We start from the raw sequence: 23445 nt of genomic DNA, 5'->3' as shown, positions 1-23445 counted from the left end.
CCTTCACCCTCATTACTACTTAAAACATGATTCCATGAATACTTTTTGCCACACATTTCCTATTTCTGCATAAACCTACAACCATAAAAATCTTTTTGCGTTGCCGTGTCCCAGGGTACCGGTCTCCAGTCTGGTTGACAGCTGGCCGTCTCTGCTGGCGTTGCTGAAGGACTCAGTGCAGTTAGGCCTGCCTGCTCCTGGACAGTTTCTTATCCTTGGGTTGGTCTTTCCTCCTGATCTGTCTGTCCATTAATGATCTTGGGAATCCCGTCCTTACTTGATTAACATGTTTCCTATGGTGGATAATAATGTATCAGGGTCCACGTCTGTACAAACCACGCCACTTTCACTCACAGACATCATTTAACCCATAAATCTCTTTGTTTTCCTGCTGGTTAGAGTTCTGAACGAGTTCATCCTGAAGAACCCCAACCTGGAGAGTAAGAAAGACCAGCGAGAGCTGCAGGTACTTCTGCAACAAGCTTGACTCTTCCTTACACGCTTAACGGTTTCTGTCATGTCTTCTACTGCTATTAAAGTCTGTGTTTTCCCTTCTGTTGTAACTCGTACTGCTAAAAGCAAGACAAGCCTTGTAAAGGAACCGGGTGACTTGACTAAAACCTAAGATGGACATTTTCATGAGAAAGAGTTCAGTTCAGTAAAAAGGAAACTGGCAGAAGAGTCTAATAAAGAGTTATAGTAATAGAGTTATAACTGAGGGAAAACTGTAAACAGTTGTTGGGAGTGAATTTGATCCTTTCAATGTGGATTTAAAGACCAAAATAGCAAAAGGGTAAATCCTGCACTAACTAAAACCCTCTTCAACTGAGCTCCCAGTGTTCAATGTTCCAACAAAGATTTACCAGAAACGACTTGGGTTATATGATGGAGTGACAGCAAAGTATTGAACATCAGAAATGTCATCAAATGAGTCGTCTTTCTGCGTTCAGGATGTTACTCACAAGGTGGTGGAGGCCATCGGGACGATAGCAGGCTCCTCCCTGGAGCAAACCACGTGGCTGAGGAGAAACCTGGAGGTGAAGGCGTCTCCCCAGATCGTCGTGGATGGAACCAACCTGGAAGCCGACGTAGAAGGTGCCGTTTACAAGCCCGTATTCTTGATAGGAAAAGGTGCCAGTCAAAGCAGATGGTGTTGTATTTAAGTTGTGGCTAGTTTTAATCCCTGCATCTAACATGAGTGACCGAGTTCCAGAAGCTGGCAGAAGGCCACGCGGTGTCCTCAAATCCAGGTGTAGTGTCATTGTCATGGGCTCGTGTAATCAGACTAAAGCCCTGCTGTATTTGTTATGAGAGACTAACTCTAACTACGGCTGGCACCTCCGTTCAAATGTCTGAGCTTTTGCACATTTGAACAGATTTTTGTAGTATTGTGACCAGCTCTGCAGCAGTGTAAGCTTTGGTGTGTGTTTTTGTATGTGTGTTGTAGATTTAATGCTCACAGTGATGGAGGCCTCCAGCTTCACCCCATCAGTGTACAGCGTCCACGCTCTCACTCTGTTAGCCGAGGTAAAACACCCCATACCTGCAACTCAACTCAACCTTTTCTGCTCCGCCGTTGTTTCTCAGAACCATTGTTTTGCGGCTCTGTCACCGGTTTCCATTCATCTCCTGTCTCAAACTGCCTCCACACACTTTTCCCAGCAGTGTTTGGGTCCAGCACAGACCTGCAGTATGGGGACTGAAACCCTAGATCTGACTTGCATCCAGCATTCATTCCTTTAAACATTTGAAATGTTTTCTGTGTTCATTACTGAAAGAAAACATCCGTATCTTGAGTGTGGCTTGTGATTAAATTGCTGGCAACCGTGCTTCATCTTGGCTTCTTTTGGCTCATCGAGGGTTTAATTATGCCGATGTTGCCCGTGTTTTATTGGCATCACCACTTATCGATTTATGATTTGAAGCAAGGCAGTAAATCAGAATATTGGTGCAGTGCAGATGTGCTGCACCCATGTGTCGTCTCACAACCACTTCATCTTCTATTGTTGGTTTTATGTGGCCCCAACTATGTGACTGAAGCTTGTTCTGGGTTTATTTCAGGTGCTGGCTCACCTACTGGACATGGTGTTCTACAGCGATGAGAAGGAGAAGGTCATCCCGCTACTGGTGAACATCATGCACTACGTCGTGCCCTATCTCCGCAACCACAGGTGGGAATGAGCTGCTGGTTTTTCTGTGGATCTTGATCTTATAACTTTACAAAAACAGAAAAAAGAAAATGCTGATTGAAAGTGAGCCATATTTAACTGTCAAGCTATTTTAAAAGAAAAAGGGTCGTGATAAATGGCGTTGTGCTGCCAGGCGTGAGAATGAGCTGCGGCTGCTAATACGACCGGCTCATGTGCTGTTTTCCTGTTTCTCCTGACAGTGCACACAACGCCCCCAGCTACCGGGCCTGCATCCAGCTGTTGAGCAGTCTCAGCGGGTACCAGTACACGCGCCGCGCCTGGAAGAAGGAGGCCTTTGACCTCTTCATGGACCACACCTTCTTCCAAATGGATGCCTCCTGCGTCAGCCAGTGAGTAGAAGAAACACGGCGCCGCACAGCTGGAGCTCAGCGCCGTTCAAAGATGAAGCGCACACACGAAATCCTAACGGTCAAAGCAGTTTCACTTTTGAAAGTAGAGAGAAATTGTTCATTTATCGTCTCTGGTCATTTATAATATTAGTAGATCACTTCTTAGACCACATTATAACACTGACTGCGTTTACATGCAGTCAATAACCCTTTTAAAACCCGAATATTAGCAATAACCCGGTTTTGCACGGCCGTGTAAACACCAATAACCCCTTTGAATAACCCGATTTTGCTCATATTCCCTAGGTTACTCCTTTTAAAACCCGAATATTTGGTCATGTCAACGCCAAGCGGAATATCCCGATCAAACGGAACGTGAATTTGTTTTCTGCGCATGTTCTGTTCGCAAGGAATCTTGGTCTTTTGAGTCCAGGAAGTTCTTATAAACACGGAGAAACGCCACGAAACGCCACGAAAGACCACGCCACACTTTTGGAGTGAGGAGGAGACTAATCACTTCATAAATGTAATGAAGGATATGAACATTTCTGCATTTGTAGACGGTAGAAAGTACCGGGATAGCGAGATTTACATGAAGGTGAGCGAAAAGTTACGGGAAGCAGCATTTGTTTTGAATTTGGATACAGGAAGAAGAAGCGGAAATGACGCTAATTGCGTCATCACGTTCTCCGTGCGTCGCTGGTTTGATCCAGATATCCCAAATGATTAATTACCATGTAAACAGGGATAACCCTGTTTGCTCCCGCATGTAAACGGAATATTCCGAATGTTTCAGTAACCGGAATATTAGCAATAACTCGAATTTTGACTGCGTGTAAACGTAGTCACTGCTTTAGTAGTGTTCCCAGTGCTGAAATTGGACTTTTCGGGGCCTCTCGGGTGCATTTTAAAGTTGAATGTATTGAAATCTCAGTTTTTGGCCAGATGTACAAGTGCTGTGTGTCAATTTGTCTCTTCATGTTTACGGAATATTACTTGACATCATTTTCCTTAATTTTCTAGCTGGAGAGCCATCATTGACCACTTGATGACTCATGACAAGACCACGTTCAGAGACCTCATGAGTAAGCCGAACCAGTTTCTTCTTCAAATATATCCAGTTAAGTTACCACTGGGTGTGTCTTCCTGACCAACGCTCGCAGGAATCGTTTGCCCTCTCCTCTTCTGTAACCAGAAGCAGCAGTCAGAGAGCAGTTTAGAGTTTTGTGGATTAAAGTTCCACCCATATTAAATCTGTAATCCACTCAACGACAAGAAAATGACGTGACGTGGAAGTGAGAGGGTGAAGGGTCGAGGCAGGTGGAGTAACGGCGTCTGTCTGTCTGTCTGTCCGTCCGTAGCTCGGGTGGCTGTAGCCCAGAGCAGCTCTCTGAGCCTGTTCACCAACAGAGATGCGGAGCTGGAGCAGAGAGCCATGCTGCTCAAACGCCTGGCCTTTACCATCTACAGCAGTGAAGTGGACCAGTACCAGAAGTACCTGCCAGACATACAAGGTAAACACACACAGACAGGTTACCGCAGACGGAGAGCATCAGGGAACATGGTGGCAGTGACAGACTGCAGAAGTCACTGCTGTCGAGTGCTGAGGTTTTCCAAAGCAACAGTTCCTGAAACTGGCATCTTGACATCTATCATCTATGACCATCTATCATCTTGAGATCAATGATTGGTTTTGGGGTTTTTCCCCCAATACACAAGCAATTTTTGAACATTTTTATGATGGTTTGGAGGCTGTTCTGTGTGATGGTAACACTGGGACTTTTAAGATGAGTAACCATGACAACGGCAACATTGTTTGCACACAGAAGCAGCTAGTTGAGCTTCTTTCCAAAGCCCAAGTAAAATTGTGCAAGAAGGAGGAAGTTGAACCATTTTTGTTTTTACTAAATTGAGAGCGTAAATGGAATTGAAGAGCTAAGACAGCTGAAGAAGACAAGTTGGGACTATTAGGAATGAAGTGAAATGTGTTTTAGTTAAACATGGCTGCAGGAGCATCTGGTGGACTCCAGTGACCCGACGTGGCGGTAAAACGGGGAAAGAAAGCAAGCCTTTATTGTTTTTGTAGAGAGAAAGTACAACAACATTGTGGTTCATCTCCTTTAATGTAAGCACAAAACGATCAGACTGCAGACAGAACAGAGACTAAAAGGAGGGATTACACTGCCTGGTGCTGTAATCCTGGACATGTAACTGTGTAGGAGCATCTCTGCACTCCGGACAGTTATCTGTGAGTTTCCATTCATATTGTTGATCAATAATTGACCTGCTGACGCTGCACATCATCAGCTCAGTTGTTGCCGGGCTACAAACACACATGATGATTTCTGTCATGCTTCCTCCTCTGCTACACTTCCAGGTTTCCAACAGTTTGTTTAATCATTTTTATTTCGATATTGATCTAAATTGACTTAATTTTGCCTTTTGGAGATTAATGAAGTAATATTAAATTGTATTCAGTCAGTTGGGGCTCGTGAGGTTTTCCTTCATGTTTGACCTCATTCTTCAAGCAGACTTGTGTCTGTGTGTCCAGAGCGTCTGGTGGAGAGCCTGCGTCTGCCTCAGGTGCCCATCCTTCACGCTCAGGTTTTCCTGTTCTTCAGAGTGCTGCTGCTGCGCATGTCACCCCAACACCTCACCTCACTGTGGCCCACCATGATCACCGAGCTGGTGAGCCCTACATGCTCCCTTCAGTCCTTTCTGTTGGACTTATCCATTCGTTTAAGCACAAAATGCCTCTCTCAGACTCTCATCCTCACACTAAAATGTTGCTGTCGTTGCAGGTCCAGGTGTTTCTCCTCATGGAGCAGGAGCTGACAGCAGATGAAGACATTTCAAGGTTTGATAACAGCAGTCGGTGAAGAATCAAATGACTCCTGGCTTTGTTCGTTTTGTGAATTCTGGTCCCTGATCACCTCCAGGACATCAGGGCCATCTGTAGCCGGGCTGGAGACCACCTACTCAGGAGGGAACGGCTTCTCCACCTCCTACAACAGCCAACGCTGGCTCAACCTCTACCTCTCCGCCTGCAAGTTCCTGGATCTGGCCTTGGCTCTTCCTCCCGAGTCCCTTCCTCAGTTCCAGATGTCAGTACAGACCGAGCCGGGCCGCAAAGGGCTTTACATGTGATAGAGATGCTTCAGAGAATCAATGAGGGATATTTAGAAATATAAATATGACATCATTTATGAGGATTTGCAGAATAAATCAAACTGTGTCCTTTCTAAATAAGTGGTTCTTCACTGCAGGTACCGCTGGGCTTTCGTCCCCGAGGCCTCGGATGATTCTGGGTTGGAGGTGAGACGTCAGGGGACTCACCAGAGGGAGTTTAAGCCCTACGTGGTCCGTCTGGTCAAACTTCTGAGAAAACGAGCCAAGGTTTGTCATCCTGCTGCTCTGCACAGGTTCTTTAACACGGTACTCAAGATAAATTGATCTTTCTTTCTTTTACTGTATAATTAGGGCCCGAGCACTTACAGTGCATAACCCTATTGTATCTGTAGGCGTTTAAATCCTTGTTTTTTTTTTTCCTTGTTTTTATTTTTATTTTTCTGATGAAATGAGGGCCCCCTAAACGTGCCCCAAAAGTCACCAAATTTTGCTCGTAAGCCAGGCCTGGCGAAAAATTTGATATTTAATGGTTTGCATTAATGGGCGTGGCCTAACGGCTCAACAGCGCCCCCTAGAAAACTTTGTGCCTCAAGCCCCACAATACGGTTTGACGTACATGCACGAAAATCCCTACACACCTGTATCATGTCGCAACTTAAAGAAAAGTCTCTGGGCGTCATGTCGAGAAACCGAACAGGAAGTCGGCCATTTTGAATTAATCGTGTCATTTTGGCGGGCGCTTCTTCGCCCGAACCGTAACGTGCACCCAGGGGTGTTATACATCAAAATGCGCGTCTCCATCCTGCGACGATGCACATTACTTTTCTCAGTCAAAAGCGTTACCGTGGCGACGATAGACGCCAAAAAGCACGCCCCCCCCCCTTCTTCTGATTGGTCGATATTTGATAGTTCCTATTTTCTGCCATAACTTTTGAATGGTTTGATATAGAGAGTCGTGGGTGGTGTCATCTGCTAAATGTCCAGACCTGAAGAATCTACATGCAAGTCATACAAGCGCTTCCACTGCAGCCTGAACGTGCACAAGGGTGCGAGGGCCCGTTAATCGCTGCTTGCAGCTTTAATTAATCATTTCTTTCTGACTTTCTCCCACAGAAAAATCCAGAGGAGGACTGCTCCACCAGAACCTTGTCCTGGGAGCCCGGCCACCTGATGCTCACCCTCTACGTCATCCGCAGCATGGAGCAGCTGCTGCCGTTCTTCAACCTGCTCAGCCAGGTGTTCAACACGAAGACCAGCAGCCGCTCGGGTCTGGCCTACAGCCACAACCCCGCAGACGCCTCCTTCCCCGGACACAAGGAGGGCCACAAGCTGGAGAGCCAGAAGGTCTTCTGGAGTCGGGCGCGACAAAACATCGAGGAGATGGTGGAAAAGGACTTTCTGGAGGGCCTCATCAAGACGTGAGAACGCTGCAAGAGGAAGGCCGGGGAGTGAAGACGTAACAGATCACTAGTGACAAATCCTCAAGCTGTACATAGAAGAACAATAATGCGGGATATCGGTGTGGAAATAGTTTGTATATTGTTTTGTATATTTCTCTTTTCAAAGCTACTGTATTTGATTTTAAATATTTGTATATACGGAGCAGCTTTCATGACTTTTAACATTTTCTTTGAGTCCTGTGCCATTCCATATTAATGTGACTTAATAAAAAGTGATTTCTATAAAGAGAGCGCCCTGGACTACGTTATTGTCTTCATGATATTTACTACACAAATAAAAATCCAATGAATGTATTTGTAAGTCTCATAAAAGCACATTTTATTCACATAAAATGAGGGAGTGTGCATTGTTCCCTTATGAGGAGGTTCTCGGTTCGAGTCCCAGCAGGAGTCTTCAAGTGAAATGTGACTATAATGTTAATAATGATCTTGTAAAATATATGCCTCTATAAAATATATAAATATAAAATATTTATATTTATTTATATATTTATATTAATATATTTGTCCCTGCGATGGACTGGCAATCTGTCCAGGGTGTGCCACTGCCTCTCACCTGAAGTGAGCTGGGATAGGCTCCAGCAGACCCCCATGACCCTGCAAAGGATAAAGCGGGTATAGATAATGGATGGATGGATGGATATTAATATATTTATTATATTTTATTTTAATTATTTATAATATCTATAAATATGAGATATATTGCCTACATTAATTTACTTTCATTTACAACAGCCATGCAAGTGCACGTGAGACAACTACTTTTCATTTAATTACTTCTCAGGAGTCGTGAAGCATTTTCAATGACCTGTGCAACAGAACAGATCAGCAGAATGGGCAGACACCGATGTTTATATTTTTATAACTTTTATTACTTATTTTTATATATATATATATATATATATATATATATATATACACACATTATATACATTATATATATATATATATATATATATATATATATATATATATATATATATATATATATATATATATATATATATATATATATATATATACATACATACATATATACATACATACATATATACATACATACATATATACATACATACATATATGTGTATGAGGTGCCGTAAGGGACATAATTCTGAATTAGCATTCATAAACACATGAAATCCAACTCTTTTACACACTATACTGAAAACCTCTCACACTCACTCCATACTCATTCCAGAGAAATGTATTAGTGTGGATTGATCATGGATCTATGGGATTGATGGACACTAGCTAAACAGAAACTTCCCACAATGCAATGCAGCGGTGTTTGGTTGCTAAGTGCTGCGCAGATACTTATATGTCGTAAGTATAATATTAAGTATAATAATATTATTAAATAATATTAACATATTAAAATATTGGTATATAATAATATTATATAACGTCTTCTTGTTTGGGCCAGGATAAACGGGAAAGAGCGGAGCGGTGCGGTTGCGGTGCTGCTACTGGTGCTGCGACAGGAGCTGTTACCATGGTAACAACTCCCCCCCAACGGCAAGAGGTGACGTCAGCAAGAGCCCGGCGACCGTAGCACCTGCAGGAGAAACTCTGCTGTTAAAGTGACTAGAGCGACTAGACTAGTTCTATAATACATCCATGGACTAGAGTCTGAACAAACATGAGGGAAATCGTTCATCTTCAGGCTGGACAGTGCGGGAACCAGATCGGTGCTAAAGTAAGAACATGTACAACCTGCTTATAATCCGAGAGTTTGATTAGTTTTATTTAAAACGGCTCCGGTTCTTTGTCTCGTTGTAAACCAGAATATCCAGGTCTTTAAAGGTTAGTTTACCAGGACTGCTCTAAATAATGATTCTTTCTGCTCTAAATAACCATTCTTTTGACGTCGTTAGTATTTCATATCAACGTGAAAGCAAATTAAAACAGTTTTATTTAAATTTTAACATTTTTTAATGAGTTTTAATAAACTACTAAACGATCCTGGGCGGGAAAACCAGGATTCAAACTAAATAAGCTTTTCCTGACTCAGCACAAAGGGTTAATACAAAACGCTTTTTTTTGCTTTTTTTCCACTAAATGTTGTCCTGTTGCAAAGTGTAAAGGGCCTTTGTTCGGAAGGTTTGGTCGCTTTAAAGCAGCTCAGCGTTTTTAACTGTTAAAATGAGAGTGGGTTAAAAACTGATTATGTTCATTGATGTTGATATTTGAATCTTCATTGATGTTGATATTTGAATCTTCATTGATGATATTTGAATCTTCTAACCGGCGGTTGATGACGTCAGAGAGCCGTTAGAATTCCACCGTTTTCCCGCCTTTAGCGCGGCGGCGCATGCGCCTCAGCCCCGCAGCGGGAAAGGACGACTTTTAAATGTAACTTGTTTCTCTGCGTTTCTGTGCTGTAGTTCTGGGAGGTGATCAGTGATGAACATGGCATTGACCCAACTGGATCCTACCACGGGGACAGTGACCTGCAACTGGAGCGGATCAATGTTTACTACAATGAAGCTTCAGGTAAGTGGAAACAAGGATTTGGCAAGCTGTATTACATTTATTTTTTACTTGAAAAATATAAAATTAATTTTTTCCTCCTCTCCCTGAAGGTGGTAAATATGTGCCCCGTGCTGTGCTTGTGGATCTGGAGCCGGGCACCATGGACTCTGTGAAATCTGGACCTTTTGGCCAAATCTTCAGGCCTGACAACTTTGTTTTTGGTGAGTTAATATCTGAAAGTGTCTTGTATTTTTTGTTTATTTGTTTCCCCCTCCCAATAACTAACTATTCACTCATGTGGGTCTCTGGCTCCCATTTTTAGATATATTTAAAAGATAGTCTTCGCTTTTCTGGCAGAAATGTCATCTTTCTCATTACATCCATCCATCTGATTTGTTGTTTTTTTTTCCCGTTGTTGCCACTAACCTTGTGAGAACTGCCCTCCAGGCTACAGCAAGGGGCAGTTCTCGCGAGGTTAGTGACAATTCAGTTTGTAGAGGCTCAATAACCGTTTAAAAAAATTATTATATCATAAAAAGAGAAATTTACAGGAAAATACTAATACGGGGGACGGTGGGAAAAAGGAGTAAAATACGGTAGTTTCCCTGCCAAAACGGAAGACTTGACAGGTATGGGTACAGCACCAGAATTAAAAAAAAAAAAATGTATTGATTAGCAACCATTTAATTCAGTAAAGGATATTATCAATAATTCCACCAATTAATAAGCCTACCTGAGTTTCACCTGCCCTTATAACATTATGACCTTTAATTTAAAATATTCATATTTTAGATTGTAGGTCATCTTATACCCCGTCAAACACAGTGACAACTAGTGAAACTTGATATCAAAAGCATCCATAGTGAAAAGGAAAATAATATTCAAATTATGTCATTTTTTTTGCTTGCCAAATTGCTGAGCGCATGTGCCCCCGCTCCCGGAAAAAAGTTCAGGCTCAGGATTTTTTTTACTTTAAAGGAGCTTGAGGCAGGATTTATGAAAAAAATTAGTATACGTTTTAAGTTTTCTAGTAATAATGTCAGATGAAGCGTTCCAAACCAAAAAGAGTCAGCCCTCTAGTGTATCTGTCCGTTGCCTTGAACAGGCTGTGTGCTGCAAAATGTGCTGCAATTCCGGGCCGGAATTTCCCGCGCTGTCCTGCGGATGTGACGTCACATGACGCTGCATGCACGTTCTCCCCGTTCTCCCGTGCCGGCTTCACTGTTGGCTGCAGTACCCCCGACGGCCGTCGTGGTGAAGGGTGGCGCTAGAGAGTCTCATTTCTTAAAAGGAGCCTCATGCTCCTTTAATCCCTGAACTAATGAATGTTTTTCCTAGGCCAAAGTGGTGCTGGCAACAACTGGGCCAAGGGTCACTACACGGAGGGAGCGGAGCTGGTGGACTCGGTCCTGGACGTGGTGAGGAAGGAGGCTGAGAGCTGCGACTGCCTGCAGGGCTTCCAGCTCACACATTCCCTGGGTGGCGGCACCGGCTCGGGTATGGGCACCCTGCTCATCAGCAAGATCCGGGAGGAATACCCCGACCGCATCATGAACACCTTCAGTGTGGTGCCGTCCCCTAAAGTGTCTGACACCGTAGTTGAGCCCTACAACGCTACGCTGTCGGTCCATCAGCTGGTAGAAAACACAGATGAGACCTATTGCATTGATAATGAGGCGCTCTATGATATCTGTTTCCGTACTCTGAAACTCACCACCCCAACATACGGAGACCTCAACCATTTGGTCTCTGCCACCATGAGTGGCGTCACCACCTGCCTCCGGTTCCCAGGGCAGCTCAACGCTGACCTGCGCAAGCTGGCTGTGAACATGGTGCCATTCCCTCGTCTGCACTTCTTCATGCCGGGCTTTGCTCCCCTCACGAGTCGCTGTAGCCAGCAGTACAGAGCGCTGACGGTGCCAGAGCTCACCCAGCAGATGTTTGACGCCAAAAACATGATGGCAGCCTGTGACCCGCGTCACGGACGCTACCTGACGGTGGCCGCCATCTTCCGCGGCCGCATGTCTATGAAGGAGGTAGATGAGCAGATGCTTAACATGCAGAACAAGAACAGCAGTTACTTTGTTGAATGGATCCCCAACAATGTCAAGACGGCTGTCTGTGACATTCCCCCCAGAGGCCTTAAGATGGCTTCCACCTTCATTGGCAACAGCACGGCCATTCAAGAGCTGTTCAAGCGCATCTCTGAGCAGTTCACGGCCATGTTCAGGCGCAAAGCTTTCCTCCACTGGTACACCGGGGAGGGGATGGATGAGATGGAGTTTACTGAGGCTGAGAGCAACATGAATGACCTGGTGTCAGAATACCAGCAGTACCAGGATGCCACTGCTGAAGAAGAGGGAGAGTTTGAGGAGGGAGAGGACGAGGAGGATTTGGCCTAAAATGCATCCTCATGTGTGTTCCAGTTTTCAATGTCCTGATGAGGATTTGGCGTATACTTTCTGTTGCCGCACTCTTTTTTTCACTTTTCAATGTTAAAAAAAATGCAACCTTGTGTGTTCCAGTTTTCAATGTTCCGAGGATAATTTGGCCTAAACTTTCTGTTGCCGTACACTTTTTGCACTTTTCAATGTTAAAAAAAATGCAATGTTCAATGTTCTGAGTTGAGGATGATCTGGCCTGAGTTCAATGATAAAAGGCAGTTCTTGTAATGTCTTCCTCACTAAAACAAACTTACTTGTATACGTTCATATTTGTGTTTTAAATAAAAGTTTTACAGTTCATTTGCCTTGGTTTTTGTTCACTATTGGTACAGTAAGTTCTAATTCTGTAATTGCCACGAGCTGAATATCTAACTAGAAATTGAAGCTGTAACGGTGAACGTGGTCAGATTGTTCTGTGGTTGGTCATCATGCAGATGAAAAAACTAAACTCAAATTACCGTACTTAAATAAGAAAGAAAAAGAAATCCAGGTGACTGAAAATTTCACTCACATTGCATCGTTACTTGCATTCTGATAAACATGTTTATTGGAATAGTGCATGTTATATTTGGGCACAAGAATAGGCAAGCAGCAAAGCCAACTTTGGCACAAGGAGTCCCATTTGAATATAATTAATTCAACAAATTGTTATAAACTGATGTTCACGTGTAAATACAAGGCCTTGACAATAAGGTTCATAAATGTCTGAAGAACTTTTCCATGGTTTCTGCTGCCCTTACGTGGCAGTGATCAGGCCCCTTTTCCATAGAAGTAAAAATGAGCACTGTCCAACTTTTTTTTTAATTCAAGAATTCATTTACAAAACATGGCAACATACAAAACAATTAACACCTTAACATACAAGGCACATTTGGAATTGAATTTAAAGTAAAATATAGCAAATGATAGTGGGAAAAAAACCAAATCAGATCACAGTTAATGTCTTTTATGTTGATACCAAATACATTTTCCCTTGTGAGGGGAGCAAGTTGGATTTTGGTTAGCAACCAGTCTTGCAAATCTTCCCAAAAGGTCCCAGAGTATTTGCAATGGAAGAACAGATGATCAGTTGTTTCAATTTCAGTTTCACAGAAGATAGTTATGATCTATGCATCCAAATCTCTTTCACAACAGCTCATTGGATGGATAGATATTATTCATAACTTTGAAATGTACTTATTTAGTCTTGGGGCTTACAGGATATTTGATGTATTTAGTTCTCAGTTTTTTTTTAATGTCCGGTTCAGTAAAAAGCTGAATAATGGAGTTTCTATTTGATCGTACTGGGAATAGTATATTGTTTAGGTGAGTACGTATGACTTTGTTTAAATTTTTCTCAGCCAAAAAAATCGAGACCATGAAAATGAAGTGAAGGCAGATTTATCACACCTGATCGCTCTAATACCTTTCTTAAATTGAGCATGCCCCGATTTCAGCAGCGCAGGCGACAAAAAAAAGGGACATCCCCAAAACTTCTAAACTGCATAGAAATGTATTTATTTTATATGAAAAAATAAAATGCTTTGATTTAAAGTCTAAATTGCTTTAATTGCATTGATTTTGCACGACTGTACAGACAGCCAACCATACTAGCAACTGAAATAGCCTATGCTCCTATTCTGTTTATGTCCACATCAGCCCAGATGTTCTGTATGCAGGTAAAGATAAATATAGCTACAGCTGAAGGTCGGAAAATTAGAATATGGTGTAAAAGTACATTTATTTCAATAATTCAACATAAAAGGCAAAACTAATACATTACATAGTCTCATACATGCAAAGCAAGATATCAATCAATCAATCAATCAATCAATCAATCAATCTTTTTATTTAGACTCAGGTCCATTAAAAAAAACAAACAAACATGCAACAATATTTAAAAAAGACAGTCATACCAGTGTTTCCACATAGCAGACTGGTATCTTACAGCACTGAGGACTGGGTATATGGGACATAATAATGGCATTACAAGAGCTATTAAGGCGACATATGAATTTGAACATCAATCGCCTCAAAAAGGCATGAAAAGTGATAACTTGTACTTTACAAAAGAGTTCACTTGCACTAGACCGTCTTGGTTTCCCAAACAAAATACGCAGACAATCGTTGTACGCAACCTGTAATTTATGGATGCTGGCCTTCTTAAATTTAATCCATAAGGGTGCAGTATAAAAAGGGGTACAGTAAGCCCTAAAAAGACCCACTTTTCACTCTCTCTGAACACCAGGTAAATATGTTAAACCTTTATTTATAATTTTGATGACTGATTTGTTTACTGATTTCATAAAATATTCTAATTTTTTTAGATCTTCTATTTGGGGTTTACATAAACTGTGAGTCATAATCATCAACATAACAATTATGTACCATAATGATGTTATGTATATATATATATATATATATATATATATATATATATATATATATATATATATATATATATATATATTGTAAAAATCATATATCATATGGGGACAGATAATTTGTGCTGATTACAAATAATATAATATATTACAAATAATAGCACTGAGAACACCTGCAGAAATACTGTAAGCTTTAAATATCCACTGGGCTTACATCAAATACATCAAAACACAAAAATAAAAAACAGTTTTCTGAACTTATCAATATGCCGCTGTCCTTCACAGGATAAGTAAAATGGATCTTATTTCTAGTTAAAATGTCTCATTTTAGTAAAAATAAATCTCATTACACTTAAAACAAGACTCATCACTGGAAAAAACAACAATTTTCACCTGTTTCAAGTAGATTTTCACTCAAAATTAGTAGAAAAATATGCCAGTGGAACAAGATTTTTTTGCTTGTAATGACTGCCAGATTTTTCTACTTATTTCAAGTGAAAATGTACTCGAAACAGGTGAAAATTGTCAAATAGGTTATTTTTCTGCTGTTATTTTTCTGGTGATGACTCTAAATGTTGAAATAGCAGTAAAACCACATTCATTGATGAAATGACATAAGGGATGGAAAGGGGGGATGGCAGTTTTACAGGGGGGGTGATTTGGACCGTTTTTATTTCAGGGGGGGATGCCATCCCCCTCATCCCCCCTCAACTCGAGTACTGTGTATATATATATGTGTATATATATATATATGTGTATATGATCTCGGTGGAGCTGCACCCTGCAGCAGCAGCTCCATGTGACCTTCACGGTGCAGCATCTCTCGCCTGCAGAAGAGCCGCGAGGCGAAGCCCTCGTGTCTCCATCCGTCTCCAGCGTCTCCTAGTCTCGCGATAGCAGCAGCGGCAGCAGCGGGGGTTGGCTGGCACCGCCGCTTCGTCACCTGACTCACAGCAGAGGGGGCAGGGCGTGCGGACCAATGTAAATGTAATTAATAATTAAATACAACAGAGGATGTAAATCCGTCCGATAGCTGCCTGCTTCGAGGCGAATATCCGCGGGGATTTGCAGGTCGCGGGAGCCAGGGCTGGTGGAGGAAACGACGGCAGTGGATGGTGGAGGACCCGCGGTGGTGCTGATGCTGCTGATGATGCTGATGATGCTGATGCTGCCGGCCAGGCTCTGATACACGCGGCTGTGGGGGGGCTGCTACTGGGCGAGGATTATCCGGGAGGCTGGGAGAAGGGGCTCCGTTTACAGCACACACGCATCGATCCAAAGGTAGAAGACCGATCCTCGGAGCCTGCTCGACCACCAGACGAGGGAGGCTCGGCCGGGTTATGCAACCAGCCCCGCTGCGGGTCCTCGGAACAGCTCCGGCATCGGTCGCCCAGTGCTCCTGCGGGGGTTTCCAGGGCAGGGGGGTTAGTCTAGGGCAGGTGGGGTTAGTCTAGGGGGGGTAGGTGTTTCTGTATCGGTTGGACCCCTGACGGCCAGAACATGTCGGGACAGACGCTGACGGACCGCATCGCCGCGGCGCAGTACAGCCTGACGGGCTCCGAGGTGTCCCGGGCCGTGTGCAAGGCCACCACGCACGAGCAGACCGCTCCCAAGAAGAAGCACCTGGAATGTAAGTCGTCCATCCCTCCATCCATCCACCCCCTCGAGTCTGCACCCGCTCCCATCCGTGTTCATGCGCTTGAAGGGTTTCATTCTTGTTCATCCTCACACGCATCTTAAGCTTGATTTATGGTTCCGCGTTAAATCGACGCAGAGCCTACGCCGTATGTAACGCGTAACCTACGCCGTAGCCTCTGCGTTGTAACGCGGAACCATAAATCAGCCTTTAGTCTGCGGGTCCACAAGCACCGTCATGTGTGAGTGAACATGCCAAACTTAACCCCGATCATCGTGCCGGTGTTCTGCCATTTTTTGCTGCTTTGCCAAAAAATGCTCCCTAATGGTTTTCTACCTTTGTAGAGCTACAATTTTACTGTGTTTTACTCCTTAGCCCACTTCTTTGCCCCCAAAATGGTCCTTGTCTCTTGTCAGGTCGTCATTGTAAATAAGAATGTTCTTAATGACCTGCCTGGTTAAATAAAGGCAAATGACTGAATGAATATCAAATAAAGCGATATAATTGTTTTTTTTTTCTCTTTATCGTATAATGTTCACAAAGTGTAAGGCAATTCATGTCATGGGTAAGTGTATTTTGATGGATCAAATACTCAACATCCCATATTATCCATTTTACATCGTGCAAGAAATGATTGGCGTGGCAATCAAACTTTGAAAATCGACTGTGCGCGTGCGCAGAACCACAAAGTAGCATTTCTCGGCAGGTAGCAAGGATTGGCAGAACACCGGTGTGGAGTGTGAGGGAGTGTGAGGGAGTGTGAGGGAGGCCCCACCGCCATCAGAGACTCACTAGGTCCTCCCATGTGGCCTGTGGATGCACAACTGCAAACACTGAAAGCCATCTTACATGAGTAAATACAGATGGTGTTAAATAAATAAAGAAATAAATGAATGTGGCACTGATGAACAAAGGATCGTGCAGCAAAATTGTCACACAAACCCAGCTCCAAAATATGCAGGTAATAAAGCAACAGCTTAGGTTACAGGGTATATCCTTATTATCCCAGGTACCATCTACCGCAAGTCTGCGGCTGCTCATGGCGAATTCTGTCACAAATCTATTCATGTCAAGATTCCTTGTAATCTCTTTCTCATGGGCCAAAATGACTAAATCTCTCTTCCCTGAATGCAGCATTGTTCTGCGGAGAGGAGTCAGAATGCAGGTTAATGTTGAAAAAGAGCTTTCACATGCAGCTGAAGACACACCAATGATTAGTGCAGTGACATACAGTCTGTGCAAGATGGGAAATGCATCTTAAATGTATCAAATCTAAAAAAAAAAAGGAACTCATTTCACCATTTCATGACAAATATTAGTTCTTTCTGAATTTGATTTCAGCAATACCTCTAAAGATAGGACATGGGCAACAAGCTGGAGAAGTAAATGACATTTGAAAGAAACATCTGGAGGAACATCTTGCAGCAAACTGGATTAACTAGTGGCGGGTCAGTGAAACGACTGACCTGTTGATAAATGATGAACTGAGCAGCGAGGATAAATGGAGAGAGGTTTGACATCCCGTGAAAAACTGCATCTGTAGATTATGAAAGAATTTCAGCTCATATACAAGCCATCAGGTTAAAGTTGTTACAACTTTAAATCCGTCATCATCTACAGTTTATGGTGTCATCAACATGTGGAGAAATCTCTGTGTGCACGGGATAAGACCAGAAATCAATACTGGATACCTGCAGTCTTCAAGAAGCACTGCGTTAAAAACAGGCATGGTCCTGTCATACCCCTTTTCCACCAAACCGGTTCAGGGCTGGTTCTGGTTCTGGGCCAGTGCTGAGTTTGGAACCGGGCTTTCTGTTCCCACTGACAAAGAACTGGCTCCGGGCCAGAAAAAGCGGTTCCAAGGTAGCACCAACTCTTTGCTGGGCTAGGGGAAAGAACCGCTTTCGCAAGTGGAGGGGGAGGAGTTATTAAGACCAACAGCAATAACAAGACTGCGAGACGGTGTCATTTTCAAATAAGCAACTAATTAATCTGGATGCAGCAAAGCAGCATTGGTCTTGGGAGGAGACAACCTGGCTTTTAGCGATATGATCCACGGAGGTGCTACGTGGAGCAAGTCCGTATAAGAGCAAATATTGTTGTTGCTTCAAGTTTCGTGCCAACACAGCAACGTAACTGACATTTGCATAGAGTAACTGCAGCGACATAATAACTGACGTATAGAGTAACTGACGTTTGCATAGAGTAACTGCAGCGACATAACTGACGTTTGCATAGATGTAACTGACGTTTGCAGTGACGTAATGACGTGGCTCCCCTTGGCAACCGAGCTATGAAAAAGCAAACCGGTTCTTGTGCACCAGCACCAGCACTGGCCCAGAACCAGTGTTTGGTGGCAAAGGGGTATTAGTGGCTCAGGAGCAGCTCTGCTGTAACGTCCATGATATCCACAGACGCTGATTCAGACAGGCTGCCCTCTTCTCTGGACCAACGCTCATTCAAGACGGACAGCTGTCTTGTGGTCAGATGGGTGTAAATGTAAAACTTTTATTTGGAGACATGGATGTAGTGTCCTCCAGAGTAAAGACCATCTGGCTCGTTATCGGTGGTCGGCTCATGGGCTGCACCTCTGGTGGTGTGAGGGACGTCAGTGACGGCGTCAGTGACGGCGTCAGTGACGGTGTGTGGTCTGCGTCGACGCGTACCACACGCCGTAGGCACGGCGTCGTTTTGACGCAGAACCCTAACTCAAGCTTAAAGAGAAGTTAATCTGATTTACTTCCGTTGCATTCAGGGGCTCAAATCTGCAGCAAGACAGGTGTCAGGAAAGTGACCAAAAAGACGATATGTTGTGAGTTATTTAAACATTAAGACTGAAATGACAGCAGGTTCTGGAAAAGTACCATGATAGTAGATGGGAAACACCATGAAACATCTCTACAGACTGGAGCCCCGTCTGATGAAGTCCAATACTCTGTCAGGTCATGAACCGCAATATTTCAATTCTTCCATCACGGCAAGCACGGTCCCCAGAAGTCCATTAGTTGCTAATTTTAAACGTTTGACATGTTTTTTATGATCCGTTGGATATAACAGATGTGTTTAATGAGGTTTGCAAGTCATCAAGTTCTGTTTTCATTTACTTTTTAGTCTCCAGCGTGTTTTGGACTCGTGTTTGCTTCTTGGTGGGATTTGTCAATTTATTATGTTGTCCGGAGAGGGAGACACAAAACCTGCTGGAGTTGTCGGTTCAACTTCGGGTGCTCGAGAGAAACCAGACTGACAAACTATGTGTTAAAGTTTAATGAGGCTTTGTTTATTTATGGACATTGTGTTAGACGCTGCTCCAGCTGAGCGTTCAAACGTTGGGAGCAGGAGAAGCCTGATATTTCTGAGGGCTTTACCGTAAACCGGATGCAACAAGGATTTCTTTCAGATGCGCATGAATCCGTCAACATTTTAAGATACATTCATTATTTTTAAAAGAGATTGACACACATGATAGCAGAAACAGTCATTTACAGCAGAAATAGAAGGTTTAATCCTGAAAGATTTTTGTTGGACCTCCGGTTTTCAGAAACCTTTTTGAAACGAGGATCAATGTTTGCGTGGGTCGATAAACAGAGAAAAACGAACGCAACATAATTAAATAACAATCCCAAAATAGAGACGCAGTTAGGCCGAAGAAACAATCGTACCTCCTCCAAGACAAAGTAGATAACTGAGTTTTTATTGACTTGGCTTCAGCGTCATTTCAATATTCGCTGCTGCAATACACGGCCATTGTTGCTCTTTCTTGTCTTCTGTGACAAGATTGATCGACCAAGCAGCTGAACTCAAACGGGCCTCCTGGTTTACATGTTTCGGCAATTACTTCCGCCTTCATCAGAGTCCGAATAATCGCCGAAACATGTCATGTATTTAAAAACCTAAATATTCCCGTCTGACGAAACGAATCAGCAAGTTAATTTGTAAAGCCACGGACAAAATTAACTTCATTAAATCAAATCAAAGGGGATGATGCACATCACCAAGTCAAACAAGAACCAGCTGGTCCAGGTGCTGACGTTTGCATCAGCATGAGGTGGAAGATGAGAGTCGACAGAAACAACATTGAGAGTTTCTCTTCTGCATGTTGTTACGGTTTAGCTAAATAAAATAAAATGTTTAAGTATTAATGACATCAGAATTACTTTTGGTTTCATTGCTCTTCTGCTACGTGCATATTTGTCAATGTCATAAACAAACGCCAGTAATAAACAAAATAACTAACTAATTCAGTGTTCTAAGGTCACATAACCATCTTTTCCTTTGCTGTGCATCAAACTAAGAGCTGAAAGTTACCAAACCAAACATTGATTTTGTTTGACCAGAATCTTACTGGCAGGATAAAAACAGATTTCAGCTGCAGCTTTTTGGATTATTGTCAGTTAAAAAACACTTTATCTGACTGGATCCTTTTTCATGTCAGTCATGTGGTACAAGGACTCTTTAAACTTTTGCTAATGATGCCTCTGGTACCGAGGATTAGTGTCACAGATATCGTTCAAGCCGTTTTTTCATTTCCCAGTGTGATATAATCTAGACTTGCAGCAGGCTAAGTAAACGCTGAATAAATGGAAAAGCTCTTAGTCTTGAGTCCATGAAGACCATTTCCACCTAAACTGTGAAAACTGTCCATCGTAAATCATATTCCAGTGGGTGAAAACTCTGGGCTCTTGGACGGTTTCTGTTTGAGGATCAGCAGAAGCCGTTCCTGAGATGCGGCGTTTCATCACCTGCTTGTGCTAAATTGATCAGTTTGTAAAAATACACCTTGCAGTTGCTGAGGTACCCTTGTTTTAAACTAGGCAGGGCCTTTTCAAGCAGCTATCTTAATAATATGTGTAGTTAGGAAGGTGTTAAAGGAGCATGAGGCAAGAATAAGAAATGAGACTCATTAGCGCCACGACGACCGTCGGGGTTCCTGCAGCCAAAAGCGAAGCCGGCACATCCAGCTCTAAACATGACTTAAAATGTTATCTTACCTGGTCAGTAGGAAATGAGCCATGTCAGCATCTGTTTTCAGTCCCAATTCAAGTTGAAGCTGCCTCCATGACTCAAACGCGTATCCAATGTTTACTCGTGCGCCGCCGAGAACGCACATGCAGCGTCATTTGACGTCACATCCGCAGGACAGCGCGGGAAATTCGGCCCCAGCACTGCAGCACATTTTGCAGCACACAGCCTGTTCAAGGCAACGGAGAGATACACTAGAGGGATCATTGTTTTTGGTTTGGAACGCTTCATTTGACATTATTACTAGAAAATGTAAAACGAATTTTTTTCATAAATCCTGCCTCAATCCTGCCTCATGCTCCTTTAATAACCAGTATTTGTTTGGGCTTCTATAAATCTAAATCTATAAAACTAAGTTAGTTCTTCTGTTTCAAATCCAGAGGTTCAACTTGCATCATGATTGTGTTAAATACACAGTCATGCACATTTATTATCACTAGCTCTGTGATATTCAGATTATTGCTAATGTACTTAGTATATTTCCATTGTATCAAGACAGTTGATTCATCTTCCTGTTTGTCTGTTTGAAATGTAGATGTTTCTGGTTTGTAGTTTAAAGAGCTGCTCTTCAGTCAGCGTCCAACCCCGCAGATCCATTTAGATCAGGACAAGATATCCATCTCTCCATCTTCTATACCAGCTGTATCCTCTGCAGGGTCACGGGGTTCTGCTGGAGTCTCTCCCAGCTCATTACAGGCGAGAGGCAGGGGTTCACCCTGTACAGGTCACCAGTCCATCGCAGGGCAGGACAAGATATCTTTCTTTTTTTCCCATCTATTGTTTGAGACGTCCATTAGATAATGCAGTCGGCCGGTCCCTCAGCAAAGTGGCATCATCCATTAATGAAACTCTGGTTGACCTCACTCTGTAACCTGCACGGCAGTTTCAAACATACGTTGAATGTTTGGAAGCTCTATTTTGCTTTATAAATGCACCAGCTGACATGTGGGAGTTTCTTGCCTATTTCTTCCCAGGAAAAGGGGAAAAAGGATGAGGTATACCAGGAATCTGAAGAATCGTTTTATGGTTATTTTGAGAATCTGAGAGACATCTTGTAAACTCTTAAAAGATTAGCGCTCCGGCAGCAGTGTAGATTGTACGGTGCTGTGATGACACTCGGAGCGAGTGTGTCATCCAGATAGATCCTGGTATCTGAGTTGCATCGTCTAATAGCGGGTGGCGTAGAGGAGGAGATGCAGCTGGAAGTCACATGTCTGAATAGGCACAAGATTTCAAAGTATTATGGTTATTAACGGTTATTTTTAGGGCTCGGGGCTTTTTGGTCTTGGTGCTGGCACACAAAAGTCTAAATGAGTGAACAATGGTACACACAAACTGCATTCACCGACACAGGGTTGTGTGGGATAAGAGCGTTGTCAGAAATATTAAAACTATGACGCAATGGCTGAGCAGAGAAACCCCAGCAGAAGGAGATTTTATGCCTGATTTTTTTTCCTGTCAAAGATTATTATTTGTCCAAATAATCCTCAGGCGTTTGGCATCAGTAAGATTATTTCACTGCTCCCAAGCAAGCAAAGTCCTCTTTAACCATAACTATAAAACATAAGAGGGGTTTCCATTGAGGTGGGTTAAACCCTAGTGGGTGGGACCTGCAGCAGAGCAGAGCTCCTGCTCCAGTGTAGGATCCACTGGACCATGGTAGTGACGGGATCTTTCTGTGGTAGTTTTGGTTGCAATGTAATTGTTTGTGACAGTTTTAACACAATATCAACATACTAAGCAGGTACAGAAAGCAAACTCAGTAGAGATTAACATGGAAAGATTTGAGATGATGGTGGGGATAAATGAAAAGATTTGAACTCAACGGGGACATTAAGAAGGCTGAAAATCATCTCCATTCAGCACCGAGTCAAGGTCAAGCCTCGCCCAGCAGTTTTTAGGCTGTGTTTATGTACCTACCTCACCGCAGGAACTATCCCCCCCCGCCCAGTACAAGTGTTTACAGTCCTGTCCCTGATGAACCTGCAGTTGCTGATGAGAGTGAACAGACTGGGTAGCGTCACCGGGCAGAGGTGTCTCAAACATGGCAGCGACACCTCAACGGTCTGAAGTCACTCTTGAACGTGAAGTTTCATGTTCATGGACATGAGAAACTTCTGAGGGCGTCTTGGAGTGTCTAGTACCGGGATTAGGAATGGGCGATATTTTACCGTTCACGATAAACCGTCAAAAAAATTCCCCACAGTAAGAATTTGTCATCTCGCGGTAAAAACGATAAATTCCAGTTGATGACGTTTTTGTGTAAAGCCTGATTTAATCGTCGATTTAAAGAACCGTAAATCAGCCTTAACAAACATAACGGAAGGTGGATCTGAGAGCGAGGAGCTTGCTGTTAAATGAGGCTCCAGCTCCGTTATCT

General features: G+C 43.0%; 3 protein-coding genes across 3 annotated transcripts in view; all 3 read left to right on the top strand.

Annotated features, from left to right (window-relative positions):
• The window catches only part of dop1a (DOP1 leucine zipper like protein A), a 37115-nt gene extending 29767 nt beyond the window's left edge, over window positions 1-7348 (top strand). The window contains exons 26-38 of the mRNA XM_061716207.1: window positions 115-219; window positions 400-466; window positions 951-1095; window positions 1448-1527; window positions 2062-2171; window positions 2390-2539; window positions 3563-3624; window positions 3901-4053; window positions 5091-5227; window positions 5341-5396; window positions 5479-5643; window positions 5806-5935; window positions 6782-7348. Of these exons, the coding sequence (XP_061572191.1) occupies window positions 115-219; window positions 400-466; window positions 951-1095; window positions 1448-1527; window positions 2062-2171; window positions 2390-2539; window positions 3563-3624; window positions 3901-4053; window positions 5091-5227; window positions 5341-5396; window positions 5479-5643; window positions 5806-5935; window positions 6782-7090 (1669 nt within the window). The 3' untranslated portion in view covers window positions 7091-7348. The remainder of the gene's footprint in view (window positions 1-114; window positions 220-399; window positions 467-950; window positions 1096-1447; window positions 1528-2061; window positions 2172-2389; window positions 2540-3562; window positions 3625-3900; window positions 4054-5090; window positions 5228-5340; window positions 5397-5478; window positions 5644-5805; window positions 5936-6781) is intronic.
• Window positions 7349-9515: 2167 nt separating this feature from the next.
• On the top strand, window positions 9516-12020 carry LOC133425366 (tubulin beta chain-like). The gene is made up of 3 exons (XM_061716192.1): window positions 9516-9624; window positions 9714-9824; window positions 10942-12020. The coding sequence occupies exons 2-3, from the start codon at window positions 9764-9766 to the stop codon at window positions 12003-12005; spliced, it is 1125 nt and encodes a 374-aa protein (XP_061572176.1). The 5' UTR covers window positions 9516-9624; window positions 9714-9763; the 3' UTR covers window positions 12006-12020.
• Window positions 12021-15845: 3825 nt separating this feature from the next.
• snap91a (synaptosome associated protein 91a) overlaps window positions 15846-23445 on the top strand; it is a 74175-nt gene continuing 66575 nt past the window's right edge. Inside the window, exon 1 of the mRNA XM_061716179.1 lies at window positions 15846-16040. Within this exon, the coding sequence (XP_061572163.1) occupies window positions 15911-16040 (130 nt within the window). The 5' untranslated portion in view covers window positions 15846-15910. The remainder of the gene's footprint in view (window positions 16041-23445) is intronic.

Source organism: Cololabis saira, chromosome 3 (assembly GCF_033807715.1).
Source record: "Cololabis saira isolate AMF1-May2022 chromosome 3, fColSai1.1, whole genome shotgun sequence".
NCBI lineage: Eukaryota > Metazoa > Chordata > Actinopteri > Beloniformes > Belonidae > Cololabis > Cololabis saira.
The sequence above is the reverse complement of the archived record's forward strand: the minus strand, read 5'-3'. Positions and strand labels throughout refer to the sequence as shown.

Excerpts from the sequence above, each read along its gene's own strand:
- LOC133425366 (XM_061716192.1), top strand. The coding sequence starts at position 9,764 with ATGGACTCTGTGAAATCTGGACCTTTTGGCCAAATCTTCAGGCCTGAC. Across the intron at positions 9,825-10,941 it reads GCCTGACAACTTTGTTTTTG|GCCAAAGTGGTGCTGGCAAC; the intron begins GTGAGTTAATAT and ends TGTTTTTCCTAG.